Here is a 26,576-nt window from a genome sequence, read left to right as displayed (position 1 = left end):
TCAAAAGAGACAGACAATTCAATAGCATACCAAATTTCACTGGCTTTATCAAAAAGAACAAGATCTGGTCTGTTGGCTGGAATTCATGGCCTGTTCCAAAGAGGTTTACAAGCGTCATTTTCCATGACCACCTGGATATGTTAGACCCCGGGGTCTAGACGGCAATAACACTGCAAGATATGTTGTCTGTAACAAGAAAGGACATCCACTGACAGACTCAGCTATTTTATTACACAGTCAATATTTCATGTCAACATTGGGATGTGACAGTGGGATATGACTGGTCATTTAAAAAAGAGTGAGTGAGTGAGTTTAGCTTTACGCCGCACTCAGCAATATTCCAGCTATATGGCGGCGGTCTGTAAATAATCGAGTCTGGACCAGACAATCCAGTGATCAACATCATGAGCATCGATCTGCGCAATTGGGAACCGATGACATGTGTCAACCAAGCCAGCGAGCCTGACCACCCGATCCCATTAGTCGCCTCTTACGACAAGCATGGGTTACTGAAGGTTCATTCTAACCCGGACCTTCACGGGTATTTTTAAAAAAGAAAGCCCTCTGTTTCACTTTTAAGACCATCCGTATTATTAACGTCACTATCATTTTGTCAAAGATATTCAGACTGCCAATTAAGTGTCTGCGTCAACTGCTGACGTTGAGATCTCGTTGAACTCTTCCCTTATGTGTGTCGACGCATGTCGTATAATGGCCCATTACATTGGTCCCTAATCTCGAGTTTTTCTAACACAACCGATCCTTTCTACAGCGTCCCTCTGTTCTGCCTTGATAGAGGACCACGACACTGTATCATTTCATAATGTTATCCATGTAGTTAGGATGCGCATTAACACAACACAACGACCCACCATCAATGTCCACGCGTATTTGATCGGCGCCTATCAGAATAGATCCGTTGCCACACAACGTCCTGCTTCTGTGAGCGACATCATTAGCGGTGGAAACAACAAGGCCGATATAATCAGGGGCCGGATATGACAGGGTGTTTGATAGGCTGTTGAAGATCTTCCATCTCAGCTGCATCGACATCGACATTGACACTCCACAACACTGTCAAGAACATGAGATGTAACATACGTTATATTTGGGATTACACTTTCTTAGTAAAGTACAGATTCTAGTACTTTTTGGGTTGAGTCCCATCCGGGATTCGAACCCACACCCTCAGAGTCAGGCACCTAATCGCCAGCACACAAAGTCAGACGCCTAGACCGCTCAGCCACCGCGGCTTCCACAAAAATGGAAGTCTGACAACTGGTAGTCTAGACTGCGGACTTTGTGTACCCCTCTGATAAGTGAAAAGTACTAGAAGTACTAGAATCTGTACTTTACTAAGAAAGTGTAATCCCAAATATAACATATGTTACATTTGACCACTTTCTAAAAATGGCATTGTGTATTTCATAGCTTTCGTGGGAGCCGTGCCAATTAACACTTATCAGAGGGGTACACAAAGTCTAGACTACCAGTTGTCCGACTTCCACTTTTGTGGAAGCCGCGGTGGCTGAGCAGTCTAGGCGTCTGACTTTGTGTGCTGGCGATTAGGTGCCTGACTCTGAGGGTGTGGGTTCGAATCCCGGATGGCACTCAACCCAAAAAGTACTAGAATCTGTACTTTACTAAGAAAGTGTAATCCCAAATATAACGTATGTTACATTTGACAACTTTCTAAAAATAGCATTGTGTATTTCATAACATGAGATGAATTTGGTAAACATACAAAATAAGGAAACTCAGTTTAAGTTTACCTGGCCCCGATTTCTCGAAACATACTTAAGTTTTAACTCAAATTTCAAACTGAGTTTGACAATTTGAAACAGCTGGATTTTTATCTCAGCTGCATTTTTTAAATATAAAAGCCCAAACAACTTAATTATTCTATTCACCAAACACAAATTGTCTACTATGTTTGAGTTTAATATCGATTTCAGTTCATTCTGGGAAATGCGTTTTCTCAAATATGAGTAAAAACTCTAACTTAAGTCAAAACTCAGACTTAAGTTTGTTTCGAGAAATCGGGGCCTGAGCTACCTTCATTAATTTACTGGTCAACTATTTTATCAAAAATCCATGCTTCCATTCAAACTATGACCCATTCCAACTTTATTTAAATTTCTCAAAGTAGAACATTTGCCTGTTCTGGCAATGTGCCTGAACTTCAGGTTCGTTTGTCTACAAGTTCAAGTACGATGATGTAAATATATCCAGAAGCAATAGTTTTGGGTTAGCCTCGTCGTTAAACCGTTCGTTTGTCACGTCGAAGACCGACGTTCGATTCCCCATGTTTACAATTTGTGAATCCCATGTGAAGCCCAGTATACCTTCAATATCGCTTAAAGCACAAAGCCATTCTCACTGTCGTTCTCTCACTAGCTTACTTGATTTTACCCCTCAATTGAGACAATGTCGCAGCTTTAAACGGGGTATTGTTGCCACGTATAGCCCTAGACTGGAAGTGGGATGTAGGAGCAGAATACACCTTCATGTGATATCATGCCTCCATGTACTTGCATCGAACATCGCCAGTTTCAAAGTGATGTGTGTACTTTGTCTTCTAATGATTTTCGGATTTGATGCTTATTCTATGATTATTTGTTGTCAACATTACATTCAGCGATATTCCGGCTATAACAGGGAGGTCTCTAAATAATCGAGTGTGAACTAGAAAATCCAGTCATACAGTTCAGTCTATGCAATTAGGATACTTCAAGCACACATCTTTGCAGCTAAAATAGATGCTATTATATCACCTCACCGACTTCTGTCTTCTTCTCCCTGATGATGGCGCCTGAGGTAAACATTACCCTCACCAATCATTTTTTTAAAAATCAAACAAACCCTTTGGTGTTCCAACAGGAATATTGTTTTTAAACCAATTCCGAAAAAAAATAACACTCATCGATCCATTTTACATATGGATCCAAGGATGATGGCAAAGTTGTCAGTGCTACTGTCATTGGATCCAAGTCTCCTCAGGAATCCCAGATAATGGTGCAATATTCAATGCTGATGTCAAATCTCTCATTATGGCTTTGACCTCTATTAAACAGCAAAACCATTGTGAAAACTTAATCATCTTTCCAGACTCTTTGTCTTGCCTCCAGGCACTCAAAGTGCCTCCTTGAGTCATCCAATAATCCTTGACATTTTAGAAGTGTATAACGATCTTTCTACATCGTCTTTACCTAATTACTACGTCATTTAGGCATAGCAGGTAATTCAAAAGCCGATGCTGCAGCTAAAGCAGCCCTTGACAAAACGTTATCTTGTGTAGTGATTTCACTATGCAAAGTTATAATCCGAATCTTAGGTAAAACGAGATGGGCATCCATATTGGAATCAACAAACATCATGAATTTATACCAGCACTCATTCATACCTACCCGGGTTGTCAGTAAAGACTTAATGAGGTCATTTTACGATGATTACATATTGGCCACATTTGTTTTACTGTTGAATATCTGCTAGGATGAGGACGAAGCTCCTAAGTGTATCCCTTGCGATGAAACATCACCATCAATCATATTTTGTTGTGCATTTTTCATTTGCAAGGGATTCACATTATAAAGCAGAAAATCTGAAAGATCTGTTTACCTACGTGAGCCGGCCTCTCGTTATCATATTCTGTGTAACTGATCTGTATCATAAATTATAGATATATACTCAATTGCGTTTTATAAATTTGGTACGATGGTGTTTTAAACTGTATATATTATTGTAATGTTGAAATGTGTATATAAAGTAATTCCTTTAAAAGATAATTTTGTAATGAGAACTTCTCGTCGCTATATGGACAGAATAATAGGACGTTACATTCTGACTCACTCAACCCCAATAGGATTCTAAATCATGCGTATTGTTCAACCAAGACTGGAAGCACGACTTCTATAAGTGTGTACATGAAGGAATACAAATCAGAGGGGTCCAGACTCCCAGTTGTCCGACTTCCAGTTTTGTAGAAGTCGCGGTGGCTGATAAGTGAAAAGTACTAGAAGTACTAGAATCTGTACTTTACTAAGAAAGTGTAATCCCAAATATAACGTATGTTACATTTGACCACTTTCTAAAAATGGCATTGTGTATTTCATAGCTTTCGGCCGTGGGAGCCGTGCCAATTAACACTTATCAGAGGGGTACACAAAGTCCGCAGTCTAGACTACCAGTTGTCAGACTTCCATTTTTGTGGAAGCCGCGGTGGCTGAGCGGTCTTGGCGTCTGACTTTGTGTGCTGGCGATTAGGTGCCCGACTCTGAGGGTGTGGGTTCGAATCCCGGATTGGACTCAACCCAACAAATTTAAAAGTACTAGAATCTGTACTTTACTGAGAAAGTGTAATCACGAATATAACATATGTTACATTTGACCACTTTCTAAATGGCATTGGGTATTCAAGTCTCTGCTTGTTGTAAAACAAATAAAATTGATCAGGTAGTCAGTTTTCGTGTCAGTTTGATTGTGGCTTTCAGCTCAAAGAACTTTAATCAAAATATCAATTACTGGTATTTGTGACCAGAATTTATGTCCGCCACGACACAAGTGTTGCCATAAAGCATTATTCACTTAATATACTCCATGTTAGGAATAAGCCATGACTGTCACGAAACAAGAATTCATCAACTTTAAATGACGAAAACAGCGACAACTGTGCACGCCTAATACGTATTTTGCGTGACAATGCCTTGAGTATTAAGACAAGTAGATCCACATGCCTACAGAGGCCTTCACGATGAAGTGTAAGTTTCAGATGATTACGAGAAGTCAGCAATCAATTGCAGCTAGGTGTTTCAGTGAGGTGTATTCATTTGCATATCAACGGAATCATATCCAACATCAAAGGTAAATCTATAACATTCAGTTTTGTATCCGTGCGTTGCATTATATATTGCGGAACAAAAATTACTTTAAGCATGACAGACAAAGCAGTAATTTTTCTCACAATTCACCAGGTTGCTATAATAACTGAATTAGTGGAAGCCCAGCTTACCCTTAAGTAGAAGTGTTGTTTAACAATTAGTGGAAATACAGAATACTCTTAAGTAGAAGTGTTGATTAACAATTAGTGGAAGTACAGCTTACCCTTAAGTAGAAGTGTTGATTAACAATTAGTGGAAGTACAGCTTAACCATGAGTAGTACCAATTGTTTCAGCAATGGTGGAAGCATAGCTCAACCGTAAGTAAAAGGGCTGTTTAACCATTAGTGGAAGTACAGTTTACTCAAATTACTTTAAGCATGGCAGACAGAGCAATATTTTTTTTCTCTCTGACAATACGTCACCAATTTCATTGCTGTAATCTCTACTATAATTCCTCTTTGCATGATTTTCTTAAAATTCCTAGGATTTGAACAAACCTAATATTCTTTCGCCGGAAACGGATCTTTAGTAATGGAACCAATATGTTTTTTCATTGGTGATTGTTTTAATAACAGCTTTCACTACTTGGATATAATGCTAATTGAGCAGAAAATTAAAATGTCCAAAAATGTGAGAAGGAACATCTGCCAAGAGAAAGTTTCAAAAATTTTCTCGTAAAAAGAGTTTGTGTCTTTTTAAAAGACACATTTCATTTACATTTTCCTCCTCCTTACTTTGAGAAAAAAGTAGAAAGATCAATCAATTTGATGTGTTCTTATTTGTGATTAAGACAGACAGGTTTCCCAAGGAGCAGGTTGATACTGAAAGCAATACTATGTGAGGTATTTGCAAAATGTCCAAGACGAATCATCGGTGGTGCGGGTGTCAGTGTTATGTCGTAACTCCCTTGTCTGGCGCCGAGCCAAGACATGGTTCAACTGTCAGGGGAGGCACTTAACCACCGAACCATCAATGGAAGCATAGCTATACTTTCCGTATAAGCAGAGCTTAATCATTAGTAGAAGCTTGGTGTAGCCATCTTTGGAAGGACAGATAAACTTTCAGGGAAAGTAAATTTTAACCCACTGAGGAATTACAATTTCACAATGTGCGGAATGGTAGCTTAAACGTACTTACATCCCACTAACACCTCGTTGCCAGGGGCAACCATTCATAAAAGTGTCCTGTTAATTATCGATATCAGGACTCCTTGTCGTAAGATATATCGTGACGTCATCAAGATGTGGAAACAGAAAATGATGAGTTCTATTTTCACATTGCCAAATATATCAGTTCAAACTGAATTGAAAACATCTTGAATCAGTCAACGACCATAACTTTCTAACTAACAGTGCGTGAGTTAAAATTTAAATCTAACTTATAGAAAAGTCAAGACGATTTATCAGTTTATTCAATGCTAGTATGTTCCATCTGGTTTTCTACATTTGATAACAACATTTGTGGAATGTGACTTCTGGTTGCCGTCGACGGCGTCATCGGCATCGTCGGCATCGTCGATTGTGACAACATCATCTTGTTTTCGTCCTGGCTTCTTAGGTGGAGGTGGTTGGAGTTTGTCCGATATTTCCTTGTTGATTTCCTCAGAGGCGCGCTTGTAAACCCTCACAGCATTGCGTCTGTGGCCTGTTCTCGCCATGATGAGCTCCTCGTCAAACTTGGCGTTGAAAAGGGTTCTCGCTAAAGTGACCTGAAGAAAGAAATGAACATTTTGCTTTATGAGAAAATACAAATGTTTTATTGGCACACCAATGTTACAATTGAAGAGAACACTTTTACTGATTAATCAGTTTGCGGAGTTAAAGTAGCAAAACGTTTGTATACTCTGCGAAAAAAAGGTTAATGACCATCCCAATTTTCAATACCAAAGTATATAAAAGTTCATACTATGATCTACATAACACTTAAGTATTGGATTTTGGGATGGTCCTTAACTTATTTTGTTGAGTATAATTCACTACTTAGCGTTTCATGTACTGAAAGGTCATGAAATCGAATTAATTGTACCTTTCCTGAATGGCCAGTAAATCTTCCATCTAGACCTGCCTCGTCGCACATTGTCTTGGACATTTTCTGCAATGTGCGTATCCCAACTTTCTGTTGTGAGTATCGCAGTTTCCGTCCTTAGCTGCAAGGGGTCGTCTGTAGAAAGGACCCTCGGCCGGTATTGCTGCCAAGAAGGTCTTGAGAAGTCCCCCAAAACATCGTGGGTTGTCAGATCGGGCGTATTGCTTGAGATCCCTGAAACAAACAAACACTTAATATTCACTCCTGGTGAATAAAATTCACCTTTGCAGTTGTAGAAGTAAACTGCATGTAGCGAACCACAAGAAGTCTCAGAAGAAAATGTGCCCTTGGCCCACAACTTCTCCTCTTCTAAAGGCGTGACAGGCTGTGCTTTGCGTGAAGAGAGTCCAATACCCTTTTGGTTGATTTGTTTCATCACACCATCAAGTGTGGCACGAAAGTTAGGGGAGACCGGGGTCAATTGTAACACTTTTTACTTAACTTCTTGTAATTCGATACTAGTCGACCGCTCACAGAGTTAATCGGTACCAACTAGTACATTGGCATCTTGGCTTTAAACCTCGGTGTCATTTAAAGTTCACTATCATGTCGTTACAAAGTTATTACCTATCGAATGCAATGACTGCAAGTGTTACAATTGACCCCTAGCACGGGGCAATTGTAACAGGTGGACGGGGCAATTGTAACAGGTGGACGGGGCAATTGTATCATGTGGATGGGGCAATTGTAACAGAGAAGGTTCAAATGTATTAATCTGTTTATTTTCAAAATAAAATCAAAATAAAATGTGGAAAGATGTTATCTTGGTCAATTGAGGTGGAAATGGATTAACATTAAACCGTCATCACCATCGACATTTAAAATGTTTTGGTTTAAAATTCTTGTATTGGTATGCCCAAAACATAATACAAAGACTAACACCAAAAACTTTCACCCGAGTGCTAATACAATCAACATAACACTGAAATTGTTCTACTGTGATACAACTAGAAAAGAACTAACATAAAACCTTCATCATAATTTACTTCAATTTACACAAGGGAACATTACATGGGGGCAATTGTAACACAGTGTTACCATTGCCCCCGATGGTAGTAGCCATGTTTCATGAGACGTCACATGTTAACAACTTTGGGCTTCGCAAATATTTCTTCTTCAAAATATGTCGTAATACTTCAATTTCATCCTTGAAAAGTTAATTTCATACCAAGCAACATCTACTGCATTAAGAACGTTTTATTACGTTTTGTGAAAAATTTACTTTCCTATGTGAAAAACGATGTTTCGTCAACTGTATGTCGCAATGAGCGAGCAGCTGAAAAACGCCTGGATTTGTATCGCAGAAAAGCAAAGGGAATTAACTCTAATCACCTACTCAATGCTGGAGCGAAAACATTTAGAGTAATCGCCCTTGTTACAATTGCCCCGTGTTACAATTGACTGAATTCGTGTTTATTCACATCCATGAAGTTTAGATCTGGTCTCTTACAAACGTCACGCAAGTAGCGTCATATACCGATACAAATATGTTTGACCGACAGTGCGGGATACACGGTTCCATCTTGTCGTTTAATTTCACAAATATAGCGACACATCCAGAAGTCGAGGGCGTCTGCGGGAATTCCAGCAGAGAGAGGAGGTACAAATACATACTGCTCACTTGCAGCTGTACCTTGTTGAGCTATTCGTGTGTTTCTGTTTTTCGCCCAAGAGTCGTGGATGTTTACACACCATTTAGTATTTCGTTGTGTATTTTAAGGAATCCGATTTTGATGCAAAGCTTCGATAAATTCACCAGTCACTCAAGCGCCGTTGCTTGACTAGATGTAGGGCGGTGGGGTAGCCTAGTGGTTAAAGCGTTCGCTCGTCACGTCGAAGACTCGGGTTCGATTCCCCACATGGGTACAATTGTGAAGCCTATTTCTTGTGTCGCCCGGCGTGATATTGCTTGAATATTGCTACAAGAGGCGTAAAACTGAACTCACTCACTTACTTGACTAGATGTAAGTTTAAAGTCTCCTCCGTCCTCAAAGTCAATATGAGACAACAACTCGTCTCAATCTCTATCGAACTCCATGGCTCAATAAAGGTATAACACGTGTTCTGCTTTTATACCTGAATATTGCACGTGCAGGAACGTCATGCTCGTGCATTTTGGATGAGCCAGTCAAATCACTTGAGAAAACTTTCATAGTACTACAGATTTCATTGACAAAAACTGGAGGGGCCCAAATAAGGTTGTGGAAATTCACAATGTTTTAAGAATTAAAAAGATATAAATTGCTTTCACTCGGTATTAATGAGATGCAAGTCACTCATTGCCATAGTTGTATCGGCAGATATCAGGATAGTTTTGTCCATGGGCCCCACGGACAAACAAAACTGTCCTGATATCTGCCGATACAACGAGGTGAGGTGAGGTGAAATTGGGTTTAACGTCGTGCTTGAGAATATTTCGCTCATATGACGACGTGCATGCATGTGTATGTGTATGTGCGGCTTCTTGTACTAGCCCAGACTTAAGCTGGTTTTATAGTGCTAGCCCACTGAGATACCATGCCGCAGTGAAGCATGAATACCTCACTCAGACACATTATACTGACTCCGAGCCGACCAGTCCTTGTTGTACCCTTTAAAGCCGAGCGCCAGGCAGGGACCAACAAGTACCATATTTTAACGTCTTTTGGTACGACGCGGTCGGGGATCGAACCCGCGACCTTCCGCTCTCCGGGCGATACAACGAGGAAACTATGGCAATAACTATTACTTATATATCTTTTATCTATCATTATAGTTTTCCTTATCTATCATCATAGTTTTCCTTATCTATCATTATAGTTTTCCATAGTGGAAACAAAATGGATCCAGTGAAGGCACCGTTTAACTGCGTGTAGAGCAGAGTGGAACCATCAGTGGAGCGATATACGAACAAATGGTGGAAGCACAGTTTAACCATGAGTAGATGTGTTGTTTCAACAATAGTGGAAGCACAGTTTAACCATGAGTAGATGTGTTGTTTCAACAATAGTGGAAGCACATTTTTTAGATGTGTTGTTTCAAAAAGTGGAAGCACAGTTTAACCATGAGTAAGCGCATGTTTAATGGTGGAAGCACATAACCGTAGAAGTGTTTTTTAAACAACAGTGAAAGCACAGTTTAACCGTAAGTAGAAGTGTTGTTTCAACAATGTTGTTTCAACAATAGTGGAAGCACAGTTTAACCATGAGTAGATGTGTTGTTTCAACAATAACCATGAGTAGATGTGTTGTTTCAACAATGGTGGAAGCACAGTTTAACCATGAGTAGATGTGTTGTTTCAACAATAGTGGAAGCACAGTTTAACCATGAGTAGATGTGTTGTTTCAACAATAGTGGAAGCACAGTTTAACCATGAGTAGTTGAGTCGCAACTCCAGTTTAATTAGTGTAAAGCACAGCTTAACGCTTACTAACCAGTAGATGTTGTTTCAACAATGGTAACAGAGCTACCTCGCCATTAAGTACATCAATGTCGTAAATACGGGCTTTCTTAGTCGTAATGACGACTTTTCGTAGAAATGAGAGACCAACTCCAGTTATGTGGTAGCTATGTTGAAATGTCAATGGAATATTGCAATCAGGTACCATTCAACTTAAGAAAACCACGTTTCCATAATATACAGTCAATAAAGTCATGTTAAAGAAATCTATCTTTATTTACACCGCGTGTATAATGTTTTCTTTTCTCATTTTCAGCAACAGGATCTGTCGAAGGAACAGCTCGATGGTAAGATCATAAAATATATTTCCACGGCACCATGAATTTGGTTTTGTTAAACATTTGAATTAAATATTTTTACCAGCATTTTATAGATTCTTGAACAGCATTTTTATAAAATGTTAGAGCAAATGCATTGCACATGGAAGATTTCGGAAACATCGTTATAATCAACCCCAAATTAGAATACTGTAGCAGTTACACTGCGATATACCAACCACTGAGTACAAAATATAAGCACCCAAACACAAGCAATAAGTGGTTATTTTTAGTTAACTCGCATTCATTCGTCCGGTCCGTGTTATCACGCCGAAAGAGTTAATAGAACCATTTGTTATGGAATACTCACTGCCTCCCCAAGGGAGACAATCTCCCGTTTGATCGATGATACGTCACTGTGCGAGTCTCACCTACATATAACTGTTCTCTAAATGTGTCTAACCACATTTGGCCATTAAAATGTATGTACATTGTTTATGTATGTATTGAGCCGACTTCGGAAAGGATCGGAGACAACGGATATCACTACAACGGGTCACTTAGTGATTATCCTTGTGTGAGCAGACATCTGTGAACATTTCTTCATAGACGTAAAGACCGCCTCCATGGTGTAGTGGTTAGAGCGTCCGCCCGGAGAGCGGAAGGTCGCGGGTTCGATCCCCGACCGCGTCATATCAAAAGACGTTAAAATATGGTACTTGTTGGTCCCTGCCTGGCGTTCGGCATTAATGGGTACAACAAGGACTGGTCGGCTCGGAGTCAGTATGTGTCTGAGTGAGGTATCCATGCTTTCACTGCGGCATAGTATCTCAGTGGGCTAGCACTATAAAACCAGCTTAAGTCTGGGCTAGTACAAGAAGCCGCACACACACACACACACACACACGCATGCACGTCGTCATATGAGCGAAATATTCTCAAGCACGACGTTAAATCCAATTTCACCTCACCTCACCTCACCTCACCTCACCTCACCTCACCTCACCTCATAGGCGTAAAAAGGACCAAAGTCAGTTCCAAAATCATTTTCCTCTTTGATGTAGTCTGTGGATATTGCATGGTTCCATCAATTTGCCGCGTAAAATGGTTGTGGTTATCATGATCAGGAACCGACCGACATCGTCAATAATCTCCAGAGATTTTTGAAGTATGTCAGGTGTGAACAGGACCATCAGTCACCTCTAGGCCTCATCAAGTATCACAAAGCATCACCAAGTATCTCAAGGGATTACCAAGCATCACCAGGCATCAGCAAGTATTACCAAGTATCAAGAAGCATCACTAAGTATCACAAAGCATCACAATGCATCACCAAGTATCACCAGACATCACGAAGTATCACCAAGCATCACCAAGTATCACCAGGGCATCATCACCATCAGGCACACCAAGCAAGTATCACCAGGCATCACGAAGCATCACCAGGCATCACCAAGCATCACCAAGCATCACCAAGCATCACCAGACAACACCATGTATCTCCAGGCCTCACCAAGTATCATGATACCCCACCAAGCATCACCAAGCATCACCAGGCATCACCAGGCATCACCAAGCATCACCAGGTATCACCAGGCATCACCAGGCATCACCAGGTATCACCAGGCATCACCAGGCATCACCAGGCACCACCAAGTATCATCAAGAAAGGGGGCGTGGTGGGCGAGCTGGCTAAGGCGCGAGGCTTGTGATCCAGCGAGCTTGAGGTGTCGGGATCGAGCCCACCTGTGACCGGGTGTAAAAACCTTGGAGTCACAGTGTTGTCACCACCCCTAGTGTACAGTACACAACCCTGTGCACTTAAAAGAACTCACGAATCCGTTGGTATATGACCAGATGGTGGCCACATGAATACGTGCAAACACCTACTTGCGGGTACAGCTACGTGCAGTGAACTTGGACAAAGTACTGTGAGTATGTGTACCAGTCCACCCAGCTATGAATGGGTACCTCGTAAGGATGGGAAAGCCACGTTAACTCGGTGCTCCTAGTGGATGCAAGACTTGTATGGTCCCCAGGGAGTTGAGATTGAAAGTACGATGTGCCGCTTAGAGTGACATCCAATGATCGAGGGACAAAAAACAGCGCCTTGAGCATGCACTAGTTGTCTGGATATGTGCGCTATATAAATATCCTATGATAATAATAAAAAATTATCATCAAGTATCACCAAGCATCACAGAGCATCACCAAGTATCACCAGTCATCACCAAGCATCACCAGGTATCACCAGGTATCACCAGTCATCACCAAGTATTACCACGCACCACCATGCATCACTAAGTATCATAAAGCATCACCAGCCATCACCAAGTATAACACAGTATCACCAGATAGGCATCACCAAGCATCGCCCTACCTATTCTAGAATATATTTTATTTGCATTTGAAAAACTGCATCAGTCTGGTAGCCGGTCATATACTCATGCCAATAATGGTTGTCAAAACCACACACACACACACACACACACACACACACACACACACACACACACACACACACACACACACACACACACACACACACACACACACACACCTCCACACACACACACACCTCACACACACACCTCACTCACACACTCACACACACACTCACACACACACACACCTCACTCACACACACCTCACTCACACACACCTCACTCACACACCTCACTCACACACCTCACTCTCACACACACACCCCTCACTCACACACACGCACACCTCACACACCCCTCCCCAACCCCCTCTCCAATTAAAAAAATTGAAGGGGGTGACAACCATTATTGGCATGAGAATATTTGGTAGACATATACACAATATCCCCCAAGAGAGATAAAAAGAATTTGACACATATATACGTGGAAAGAAGCGATCAATGCAAACTAATTATTGTGTTTGTAAATCATATTATACCGAACCCAAATGTCGTTGTGACCTTACACAATTGAAAACCAGGCCTCATATATCTAAAGCTTGCTATTAACGGATCTATATATAGATATAATATAATGTCATTTTCAAAATAGCCATGTAGTTACAGAGTTATTTCCGCAGCAAATCACTGGATGTCTTCAAATGATTCTCTATCATGATAGGATTTTCTATAACTTATATAAGTCAAATCGCTTATGAATGTTTTTTGGTTTAATGTCACACGTGCGTAGCCTTGTGCCCTACTTGAAAGGTCTTGAAGAAAACTCTAAGTAAATCCTTGCACAAAGGCCATGGTTACAAAAATGTTACTTGATTTAAGGTGACATAATTTGGATTGAAGCATGTCATTGATTCATATCAAACAATCATTGCGAAAACAGGACAAGAATTAACCCTCCCCCAGGAAACAGTTGCAACATCAAACAAAATTCGAAAGGACCGTCGAGCGTTTGCCAGATGGATAATGCTTGCAAAGGTAATTAGCCCTCCCAGGAGCCAGGACCGGATTTCTATCTGTCTGGCATCGACTGCCATCTCGTCCTTTAGCTTTCAAATCCATCACTGCAATCGCAGTCCCTGTCCTTCTAGAACAATACAGATACCTATCTACATTGTAGGAAGTCTCTGTTAATTTCATTAAATTCTCATTGTATCCCAATTGACGGTAAAAGCTAAAGTACAACACGGGCTTTGTGCTGGATATGTTTTTTCAACAAACTGCATTTGAATAACGACCCGAGCCCTTTGGACATTCTTACATTTTTCCAGTGAACGCTAGACAGTTTGGTGCTTTTCACCAACAAACAAATTATTGGTGGCTCGAATTTAAACCCCATCAAGGTATATGGGGTAGGCTAATTATGATGGTTCATATTTTAAGGGTGTATTTTTTAGATAAACAAACCGTGTTGATAATGTACAGCAGGATTCCTGAGAATGTGCTACCGGTAAATCGACTTCTGGGAAAGAACGCGCTGTTTTGTAAGATAATAGGCGAAGCACCTGGTGTTGAGTTGAATTCAGTGGTCTTTCAATGTAATATATACTGAAAGGCAAAAGAAACGTCGTAATATTAGAAATGACATTTGAGTATCAATGGAGTATTTGAACCTATTTTTGTAAATATACACCAGAAGTCAAGTTTGAGGAAACATGAATCGTGGTCATATAGCCTGCATTGCCCAATAAAGTATTGTTTGAGATTGAAGTTAGAAATGTTTTTGTTTTTTGGAGAGGGAAAAGTTCCCACAAACACAACATTGAAATCGAGATGCACGTGCATCATAAATGCATTCAGGCATAAATTGCCGGCTTGAATGGCAATCGTTCACTTGTTTTCTGAACACAGCAGCTATGACTAGGTTAACGAGAGATCAACCACAACAAGCTATTGGACGTCTGCACGCTGGTCAACATGCTCGAGTCATTGCTAATGACTTCAGTTGCAGTGTACGAACGATAGAACGTCTTAGAGTGCGATACAACGCCACCAGCAGCACTGATGACCGTCCACGTAGTGGTCAACCCCGTGTAACAACACGTCGCCAGGACCATCATATCGTCCATCAACACGTGCAAGACCTATTCGCAAGCGCCAGAGAAACAGCTTGGGTGACCATAGGAAACCACCAGCGACCAGTCAGTGACCTACCATTCGGCGACGTCTCCAAGCCAGGAACCTGTTTTGTCGATGTCCTGCCAGGAGACCCATATTCACCCAACGTCACCGCCGGGAACGTATCCAAGTGGACACAACAGCGGCAAAACTGTCGTGGGGGACAATGGAGAGGGGTTATCTCCTCTGATGAAAGTAGGTACTGCATTTCAGTGGCGTATTATTTTTTAAAAATAGGTTCAAATGTTCCATTGATACTTAAATGTCATTTCCAATATTACGATATTTCTTTTGCCTTTCAGTATACATGTATAGGGCCCAAAAAAATAACAGCCATTGACCAAAGTTTGCATATTCTGCATAAATCGTATATTTCAAATCAGTAGTTTTAGTCCAATTTATAACACCATCAGAAAAGGTAGCACCAACACTTTATAAGTCGACGTGAAGAGAGCTCCCCTACATAACATTAATAATCGTGTGTGGTGAATTATTTGTGTCTCAGTTGCCTGTTTCTGTTCTATTGTGGTTTGAAAGTTAGGGTGGGAATTCACCATAATAGTACACAAATATCATATCACCGTCTTGTGTTTGAGACAAGAACCCTTTTCCGCCATCTGGATATTTTCCCAACAATGACCCATTCATAGCTGAAAGTGTTTGCTTCTGCTACTCTCTCAAAGCTTCATGGATAACATGGAATCTCCATAGAAACATGTCAGTGTTGACGACAAGAGATGCTGACATGAAGCACATTTTCCTCACACAGGATGTAGATTACAATGTCAAAGCCTTAAAAGTAGCATATTGTACCACTGTTACATAGGAAGTATCATATTGTACCACTGTTACATATTGTACCACTGTTACATAAGAAGTATCATATTTTACCACTGTTACATAGGAAGTAGCATATTGTACCACTGTTACATAAGAAGTAGCATATTGTACCACTGTTACATAAGAAGTAGCATATTGTACCACTGTTACATAAGAAGAAAACCATCGGACACGTAATGGTGAAGAGGAAAGGCTATCCCACTAGTTATTATGCTTGGATAGAGCTTCCACTGTCACTGTGTCAAGTTTTGCATGATAAAGGTGATTTAAGAAACGATTAGCAAGGCTCCCTTACATAACCAGATGTTATCGCTATTACACAATCGTTGACGTCATGTCACTCAACACTCATGAACTCGCCATTGGCGATGTTATTGAAGTTTCAGGTCCATTCCATACTGAGTTAATTTTTATAAAGGAGGCGACACACACACGTTGTTACTTTTCTTCCAGAGATTCCTTATGAATGTGGAAAGGGTTTGGGCGTTTCTATTTCTTAAGGCTCACAACGTGGAGACAAATGAAGCTATACATAATGGTTTGGCATCATCAAGTATCCCCAAGCAAAATCAGGAATTCACTTAAGTTAAACGTCATCGGGTATCCCCAAGGAACACCAGGAATACACTATAGTTAAACATCATCGGGTATCACGAAGGAACATCAGGAATACGATATAGTTAAACATCATCGGGAATACACGCTATAGTTAAACATCATCGGGTATCACGAAGGAACATCAGAATACGAATACGATATAGTTAAACATCATCGGGTATCACCAAGGAACATCAGGAATACGATATAGTTAAACAATACGCATCAGGAATACGATATAGTTAAACATCATCGGGTATCACCAAGGAACATCAGGAATACGCTATAGTTAAACATCATCGGGTATCACCAAGGAACATCAGGAATACGCTATAGTTAAACATCATCGGGTATCACGAAGGAACATCAGGAATACGATATAGTTAAACATCATCGGGTATCACCATGGAACATCAGGAAGACGATATAGTTAAACATCATCGGGTATCCCCAAGCAATATCAGGAATACTCTTTAATTATCATCATCAGCCCTCATCGTCCATTTAAAGAATTTGATTTGATATCAAAACAATACCATGGTCCGTAAGAAGCACCGATATGAACCATCGAACATCTTGGATGCCAGGTGTGAGGCAGAGATCATCCTGCCTGCAGGTATTGACACAGGAACTCCATCAGGAATGACAGAGGATTCCTGGGCTCACAATGCGACACTTAACTGCCAGTATAAGGAGGGGACTGGCATACGTTATCCCTGCGGAGAATTCGGTACCTCAGGTAATGTTGTCATCGCCAGTGGTGGTTTATGTAACCACAACAATTATTCTTTGAGGACTGTGTGACAATCAGATTGGTGACGTATTCATGGTGTTGATGTGGACATTTTGATATATTCCCCTCGGATCGCAAGTAAATTGTTACCAGATATAACTTTTGTTGTTTTTGTTTGTATTTTGTTTTGTTTGGAGTTGTTTTGTTTTGTTTTGTTTGTTTTTGGTTTGGTTTTGTGAGAGTAAAATGTGGGCGCGGAATCTGGTTTGCAAGCATATTAAGCAGCATGTTATGTTTTTAATGTATATAAACAAGTGGGTAGTGCGTGAATAATACTCATGTGTATACTTACACCTCCATCTCCAAAGGTTCAATACAGTTGGTTTAATTGAAGCAAACAGCTGAAACATACTGAACAAAACAGTAGGTGAAATTCTTGATATCCCCCATAGATAACATCTGGGTGAAATTTGGGTCACATGCTCAAATTGTCATCAGTGGACACCAATTGTACTCCCTTTCTGGCTGATCTCTGTTCCATGCATATGGTTTGGAATTTTGTGGGGATTGGGAAATCAGTTTGGCAAAGAAGTTCAACACTCAGCTCCGACGCACATAACCCATTCCCCAATACAGATTTACCCATCTGAACTGAAAATAGACAACATACCCGAAAAGAGAGATGGCTTCAACAATAGTCACTCAGCTCCAGCATTTGGTGTGTTTATTTCCAGGTGCGTAGCAAGCCATTGTTATCGTGTAAGCCCGATAGTTTGCAAAGCTTCATATTTAGATAGTATTGAGGGTTTGCCCTACCTTTTAGCAACAATCATGTGTAAGCCCGGGCTATTTTTATAATGGTAGCTACGCCCCATATTTCACAATGTTTGCGGCACAATCGAGCGTGTTCTTTCTTTGAACGTTTTAAATGGCGCCATTCCAATCTTGGTCACCTGTTTGTTCAGGTTGAAAAACTTCTCAGTAAAGCTTTCATAAAGGTTTACGGTAGATATGTTGAGGCTTTTGTGTCAGTGACAACAAAATGATACAATTCCCATTTTTCCCCCTATTTTGAATTGAACCATACGTGAGTGTTCCCATGTTGTTTTTCAAGCGAACAATTGCCTTGACTTTGCTTGTGCTTTTGACGGGTTCCACCGGAGGGGTATGATCACCTTACCTTTTTGCACACGCCTGGTATCATCATTAGATTGACAAACATATCGGGATTCAGAAACACATGCATATGGACTCATTATCGATGCTTTGTGCGTAGAGCATCAGCAATATCAAGATCCACAAGCCTTCATGTATCCATGGTTACCATTAAATGGTTTAAATTTGCAGACCGGCATAAAGCATGTTGATCAATATATTTCTCTGAATACTAGTATTCAAGTTTTCAGATCAACCATTCTGTGCAATATTCTTTGGAGTGTAAATTGAATTTCAACAGCCTCTATGTATGACATCACATACACCAACTGGGCAATTCAAGGCATATATGAGCAAACGGAATCCCAGAAGCAACGTTCACTCCCGATGCCAGTATAATTCATTTTGTTGTCATGGCAAAATCGTTTTGTGAAGTTCGAAGGAAAATCCATTTCTTAGATTCATCATTTTGCCTTGTACTTCTATATTCTGAATAAAGGCTTTACCACAGCAGTGTTCTAGAGTTATTGACTGGGTTGTGATCTAATTGCTGGGGTAATACGATTGTACGAGTTGATGGCTTGAATTATTAAATACAAGTTTCAATATGTACGCTATTATTCACATTTCCTCACATCTTGGAGCTGTGCTAGTGAGATGACATATAACTTGTTTATACATGTGTTAAGGTGAAAAAACATACATATAAGGGGTGTTTCATTGAGATAGAATACATTTAATCATCACTGCACCCTAAGTACTTTATTCTTCCTGAAAGGAAAGGGCGATGGGCAAGGGGCAAACATTGTGTTTTGATATATTGTTAAATGCATATTCTTTCAGTTTACTACTTATAACTTTTGTTTATTCAAATAAGATATACTTTGTTTGAGCAATATGTAAACATTGTCACAAAGTAATATATTTTCACGAATGATGTACCCTTATCCCTACTTAACCTTAGCGACGTGTGAAGATGCTGGCTAGAATTGGTCTTCAGCAGCCCTTGTTTGTCGTAAGAGGCGACTAACGGGATCGTGTGGTCTGGATCGCTGACTTGGTTGACATATGTCATCGGTTCCCAATTGCGTAGATCAATGCTCATGCTGTTGATTACTGGATTGTCTGGTCCAGACTCGATTATTTACAGACGGCCGCCATATAGGTGAAATATTGCAGAGTGCGGCGTTGAACAGCAAACAAACAAAACTGTACCTCACCCAGAAATCCTGACGTGTATTTTCTTCCTTTCTAAGGGGGCGGTGGGGTAGCCTAAAGCGTTCGCTCGTCACGGGTTCGAATCCCCATATGGGTAGAATTTGTGAAGCTCATTTCTTGTGTCCCCTGCCGTGATATTGCCGGATTTATTGCTAAAAGCGGCGTAAAAGTAACTCACTCACTCCTTTCAACAGCATACCGCGAGGCCTTCTCCATGTTCGACGAAGACAAAGACGGTCGCATCACGCCGAAGGAGTTGGAGACGGTGATGAGATCACTTGGCATCAAGCCCACGGACACTGAAGTCAGGGATATGATCACCAACATGGATATAGACAGTAAGTGGTTCACCAGAACAACTGCTTCATTTACTCCTAACCTCTTTTCATAAGGGCATGCGTTTTTACGCTGCAACATAATCAACTGAAAACATTATTTTTGCAATTAGATTTCTGTCTTCAGTCTGTCATACTGCTGGCATCAAAGAAGATTGGGTTCAAACAAGAACCAGAAAACAATTTGTAGCCATACACATGTAATCAGGGCTGTGATGACCTTTTTTAAAGAGTATTCCAATGAAGCGCTGGCAATATTCCCACCGAACAAATACTCCAATAACTGAGATTAAACCTTTCACCAAAGTAAACGCAATTAGGAGTTAATGCCTCTTAAAAACTCGGGTTATATGGAACTAATATCTGCGTCTTCAGGAATTGCAGTTTAATTTGATGAAGTTGTTTACTCTGTACATCTAGTTTTGAACGGGATATATTATTGTAATAGAATTGCTTAGCCGTATCACTGCCGCATTTTGTTTTCCCTAACATTAACTTCTGTTCATACTAGGAAGTTGAAACTAAATGCAGATTACGAAATACCCCTTTTTCGCACATAATTTACTGACATAAATATCGAAATCACAGATTATGGGAACGAACTGCATTTTTCTATGCTTGAAATGTATCATGTCAAGGATAATGGGTCTTTGTTATTTTTCGTCCGAGAACAAGATTACCATAGGGTCTTTGATGCTGATTATTTTTCTTTCTTCAAGAGAATGGCCGTGGTCAAATAACAAATAAACGTTTTATGGAAAATCAAACAGAGGTAATTAATATCTGATACCTGCATCAATACCCACCATAAAACAAGTTCTTGAGAGGAGTCAGAGTCAGCCACTAAAGAGATGGATGCATAATCGGGTTTGGGTTTCGCGCTGCGGTCAGTTTCGGACAAAGGATTTTACCAAAAAACAACATGATATTTTCATGGATATTAACTAAGGATGAAAACATGAAGGAATTCCGAAAATTGGAAATATATTGTCAGCCATAAATGCTTTATAACTTTGTAGACACAGCACATGTCTTGACATGTGAAAGCACATCTGATACATATGGTCTCACCTTAGGCAATTGAGTTTGTTCAAAATTCCCTCTGCCCACCCAGCAGTAAATTGGGTACCTGGTATGATACGATGGTAATTTGAATTTGAACCTTGAGCGCCTGACAGGCGACCGGTTGTATTCTCCACAGGGAGTATTCTGTTCTCGGTGACAAGGGGTAATATGTCAACGTGCAATGTACATGGACACATGAGCAATATAAATGGACTAATACTATGTTTTGTAGCAGTCAGCAACAGCCTAGCATATCACCCATGTATGGAACATCAGGGGCGGATACAGCTTTTTTGAGAAAGGGGGGTGCACACTATTGAGAAAAGGGAGGGTGCACACTTCATTTTTTTCCGAGTCTCAATGGTCATTTAATAAACTTTCAGGACAAGGGGGGGGACCCTGCAAATCCTCCCCCCCCCCCCTCTGGATCCGCCTATGAACATATCAGGTCCTCCGTCGCTGACCTCTACCGGTGTGATAATTGCCAATAGCCCACTTACGCATTCATCACGTTGTAGATGTTGTAGACTTGCCTTCCCCGCTGTTTCGTAAATACTGCATAAGAGCAATAGTCAAGAGCCTACGTGTTATTGTGAATAATGTAAAACGATGCCACGATAATGGCTTCATTGGACGATCTTTCAAAAAAGTCTCAAAATCAAAGACCCCCTAGCAACAGCATGGAGAAATTGTATGCTCTGCGTGCAATATTTAAAGTGTGTGAGGACGTAATGTCTTGGTTCTGTGACAGTTCTATCTACTCTAGCAGTCGTTTTAAAAGTTGTTCTGATGACTGATCTTGACATCTGTATTTCCTGATCCTCTACGTTTTGGAAAGTATATCATTACAACGTAGATCAGCGGCAATACTTACCTGTTTGCCTCTGTAGATACCTCATAATGTTGTCGATCATTTAATGGCACAATATAACACATGTTCGACTATATTTTGGCCTATATTATATCAGGGTGACTATATAACGTTGTAGATTATCCCTGATTATATATATTGGGGCATATGCACTCACTTTAGCTTCCTATTGATGCAATAAAAGACTTATTATCCCTGAAATCGATAATTGAAACTTCGAGGCGAACAGCTTCCAAAAGAGAAGACTTGCTATATATGGAATGTAAACAATTGCTCCATACATCGAAAACTGTCGCACGCGGTGTTCTCGGTGTTTGCCGAACTGGTTTCAATCACAAAAGTGCGCGTATGGTTTTGCGCCAGACATTAGCGTCAGTTTGTCTAGAACTGACTTCCGTCTCCAAAGGAGTTATAGGATATTCGTAAAGAACTCTATGGGGTTCGCATGAAATAATGTTCGGCCGGTAGAGGGTACGAGAGTCGATTTAATGCAACGTTGCATTAATTTATTCGAACTTTTTAATCTAATATTGTAATCTAAATAAGTAAGTATTTTAGGAAAAATTATATGGCATCTTCCCTGAGGACTGATAGTTAGCATTGTTGAGCAAAATGCATTATTTATGTTTAGAGTAGGGCGGTGTGAAATAGTGCCTTTAAATTGAAAATGTACCAATCACAAACAAACATCATTACAAGTCATCTCTAGTTTATCTTAATGACAATTATTTCTGCAGAGAATGGCACTATTGAGTTCGACGAGTTCGTAGCAGTGATGACGAAAACATCCAAGTCTCAGATGGAGCCAGAGATGAAGGTGACGTTCAAGATCTTTGATCAAGATGGCGACGGCTACATCGATGCTAGGGAACTGAAGCAGGTGATGAAGGCTTTGGGGGAGAACCTGACTGACGACGAGATCAGGGTCATGATTCTAGAGGCCGATAAGAACAACGATGAGAAGATCAGCTATGATGGTACGTTTTCGTGATATAGTTGGAGATGATGGCTGACTGTCATTTGGTTGTTTGCGATGGTAGAGTGCCGGGTTGCTTGACTTGACGGTTGACTTGTGGTTAGCTATTGTGTATGATGGTACATTATGATAATACACAGTTGGATATGAAAGTACGCTTTGCTTTTGGGTATGATGGTATGTAGTTGGAAATGACGATCGAATGAATGCCCTTTGGTTGGTAGAGCGTTCGGTCTGTCTCACAGCCCCTGAACCACATTTTTTCCTTAATGCCTAGCCCTCCCTGCAATGCTAAAGCCTTAAATGAAGCAACTCTAGATTTCTCCAGGTTCAAGGTCTGTTAACATCTGCAAGAAAACTAACTCACATCACTTGCTTGATAACAGTGTTAGTACCTACACCGAAACGTCGCACTCATTGCAATAAAGAAGTTGACTATTCATAGAATTTAGTTTTCCTTTCACTCAATTTAGTATACTCTGCTTTTGGGTTTGATGGTATCATGTTGTTGGAAATGACTGCAAAGTGTCTATTGGTTGGTTACGACGGCTGAGTGCCCTATAGCAAGACATGACGGTACGTTGTCTTGTGGTTGAGTTCAGTGTATGACAATCTATTGCCCTTCAATTGCATATGAAGGTCCGCTATGAGTCTAGGTATGAAGGTACATTATCCTGTAGACAGATAAGAAGTCACGTTGTCCTTAGATGGATATGATGGTATGTTGTCCTGTCTTTTTTATTTGTAAAACAGTTATCCAGTTATAAGCTACTATGACGCGTCGTCCATTAGCAATCTACGATGGTATGCAGGACCCTGTTCCTCAAAACGATCGTAGTGCTATGACAGTCGTAAGTCTATGTTAAAGCATGGAAGTTACGATCATTAGTGCTACGACTGTCGGACGTCTATGTTAAAGTATGGGAGTTACGATCATCTTAGTGCTACGACTGTCGTAAGTCTATGTTAACGTATGGGAGTTACGATCATCTTAGTGCTACGACTGTCGTAAGTCTATGTTAAAGTATGGGAGTTCCGATCATCTTAGTGCTACGTCAGTTGTAAGTCTATGTTAAAGTATGGGAGATACGATCATCTTAGTACTACGACAGTCGTAAGTCTATGTTAAAGTATGGGAGTTACGATCATCTTAGTGCTACGGCAGTCGTAAGTCTATGTTAAGGTATGGGAGTTACGATCAACCTAGTGCTACGATTGCTTTGAGGAACGGGGTCCTGCCCTGGAAACGTATGCATTGGGCGCTGAATTTGCCATAATGATCCAGGGACCCGTTCCTCAAGGCGATCGTACAGCTACGACTGTCGTAAGTCTATGTTAAAGTATGGGAGTTACGATCATCTTAGCGCTACGATCACTTTGAGGAACGGGGCCCTGTTTGATGTGTTTTCCATCTGCAAGCGTCCACTTGCAGCTGTTTGTATAATCATGTTCCCGGAGCCTACCCTTGAAATGATGATGAGTACACTTTTGTTTGTAGAGTTCGTGTTGATGATGCAATCCAGGTGAAGAACATCCGTCGCCGTGGAAACGTATACCAACTTCCGTCATGCCTTTTGCTACATTCGTGACGCCACCATTAAATATTTGGACTAAACTATCTCTTGATACTTGGTACGTCGTTTTCTGACATTCCAATGTACCATGTTTGACGGTTTGAAGATCTTAATGAAACTATGACGGCCATATGCGGTGATAATACACCCACAACAGCCGTACCTAAAGGAAACCTTTGACAGCAATATACAGTAATCATATCCAATAACATCCCCTATCACTTAAATCAAATTTAGGTTTTTGAATTTCCTTTTATGACAAAACACCATGGTGGTATGTTGCGAAATATACGATATATCACAATTCATCAATACCCCCTTCCATTTATTAAAAAAGGGGTAAGCGGGCCTTCGTAATATAAAAATGTATGTTCAGAACAGTAAGCCTAAGATTTCCTTTATATACAGTGAAACCTCGTTAATCCGGACTCGGTAGTCCAGATAGTCAGGGTTCGCAGAGCCTGAGTTTGCGAAGTGACTCTAAGACTTCTGTAACGCCTATATAGGTTAGTCCACGTGGAAGTAAACGGCTGTAGTGACAAAGCCTTCAGAGACCATTCTCACTCAGATTGGTTTGGATCAGCCTGAAATTTGAAATAAGTTCTGAAACATATGGAATATCTTGTGTTGTCTGCATTGTTAACTCCCAAAAAATGCAGTTCATTCTTTTACCACCACATGTTTTATTTTATATACAGAAGTGTTAAACAACTTATTTTATGCCGTTCTAACTCTTAGAATGATAGTTAAATTGAAATTCTCTGATTATATAAATCCCAATCATGATTTATGTTTATGTTTAAAGGGTACTAAAATGTCAAATTAATATACTCATGGAAACGAATAAGGAAACGCAGGAAAGTACAAGTGTTCCTTAATTCTTTTCCAGGTTTCTTCACAAGGTATGTGTGGCACTGTGGGTGAAATTCTGGGAATAAATAAAGGAACACTTGTACTTTCATGTATTCCCTTATTTTTATTCTATGAGTATATATGTTCTTTTTAAATTATTAGTTCCTACGTGTTTCAAAAACACAATTTAGAATAGTTTCTGTACCACCCTGCAGGCTAACTAAAACTTATCCAACACTTTATATTCTGAAGATCATGCAGAAGTTAAGCATATCGCAACTGTAAATATGGAAGGGTTAATACGCGTCGCTTCAGAAGGAACAGCAATGACATATGTTTCGATTACAACTCAATTATTTTTAAACCGAAAATGCGGGCAATGACTTTTAAGACGTTACCGTCCGCATTAACGAGAATTCACTGTTTAAAACTGTTTTCACTTTTTATCAAACTCAATCTATTCTGATTCTGGGAAACTGCGTCAACTAATCGCCTCAACTGCGCACAATTGTCTGGTAGCTTCATTGTCTACTCATATGTCCAAGAACAATTATTTCGTTGTGTTATAACTGTATGATAGCAGATACTTAAGGGTATCTCTAGCTTAGATTGTGTGGTCTTTTGAGTATGTTCGAAAAGAATGTACCCCAATTTTTTGTTTTGTTTTGTTGTTTTGTTATACAGCATGTTACGGTATATTATTGAAACCAAAGAGCCAATAAGCCTCAGTATTCATATTCTACGTGTATCAATTCTATCATGTATTTTGTTACTGTGTTAATGATCTCTAATTCGTGTTGCCATTAGTTTAGACATGTAAACATTTTACTTTCTATTCACAAAGTTGATGCAATAAATATCATATATACTTCTGTGATCTCGCGTTTCCGTTTTTTCTTTTGTTCAATGAAACACATGGAGATCTGGATTAAATGTGATCTTCAGCAGCCCATGCTTGTCGTAAGAGGCGACTAACTGGATCGGGTGGTCAGGCTCGCTGACTTTGCTGCATGACACATGTCATCGGTTCCCAGTTGCGTAGATCAGTGCTCATGATGTTGATCACAGGATTGTCTGGTCCAGACTCAATTATTTACAGAGCGCTGCCATATAGCTGGAATATTGTTGAGTACGGCGTTAAAC

General features: G+C 40.2%; 1 protein-coding gene and 1 long non-coding RNA gene across 3 annotated transcripts in view; one reads left to right on the top strand and one right to left on the bottom strand.

The window, feature by feature from the left end:
* Positions 1-26,305, top strand: part of LOC124289823 (calmodulin-A-like) — a 41,625-nt gene extending 15,320 nt beyond the window's left edge. The window contains exons 2-6 of one of the 2 annotated variants that reach the window (XM_046726497.1): positions 5,172-5,195; positions 10,659-10,689; positions 19,955-20,098; positions 22,769-23,008; positions 24,506-26,305. In XM_046726497.1, coding sequence (XP_046582453.1) covers positions 5,172-5,195; positions 10,659-10,689; positions 19,955-20,098; positions 22,769-23,008; positions 24,506-24,534 — 468 coding nt within the window. In that variant the 3' untranslated portion in view covers positions 24,535-26,305. The remainder of the gene's footprint in view (positions 1-5,171; positions 5,196-10,658; positions 10,690-19,954; positions 20,099-22,768; positions 23,009-24,505) is intronic. The other variant, XM_046726498.1, reaches the window with a different exon arrangement.
* LOC124289833 lies at positions 3,203-18,065 on the bottom strand. Its single transcript, XR_006901770.1, has 3 exons — positions 18,054-18,065; positions 11,026-11,032; positions 3,203-3,289 (listed from the first exon to the last, which is right to left on the bottom strand). It is a non-coding gene; the product is annotated as an uncharacterized LOC124289833 (long non-coding RNA).
* Positions 26,306-26,576: the final 271 nt, after the last annotated feature.

This window comes from Haliotis rubra, unplaced genomic scaffold (assembly GCF_003918875.1).
Source record: "Haliotis rubra isolate DU_JTF1 unplaced genomic scaffold, ASM391887v1 Scf45, whole genome shotgun sequence".
Lineage (NCBI taxonomy): Eukaryota > Metazoa > Mollusca > Gastropoda > Lepetellida > Haliotidae > Haliotis > Haliotis rubra.
This window is presented reverse-complemented; position numbering and strand designations above follow the sequence as displayed.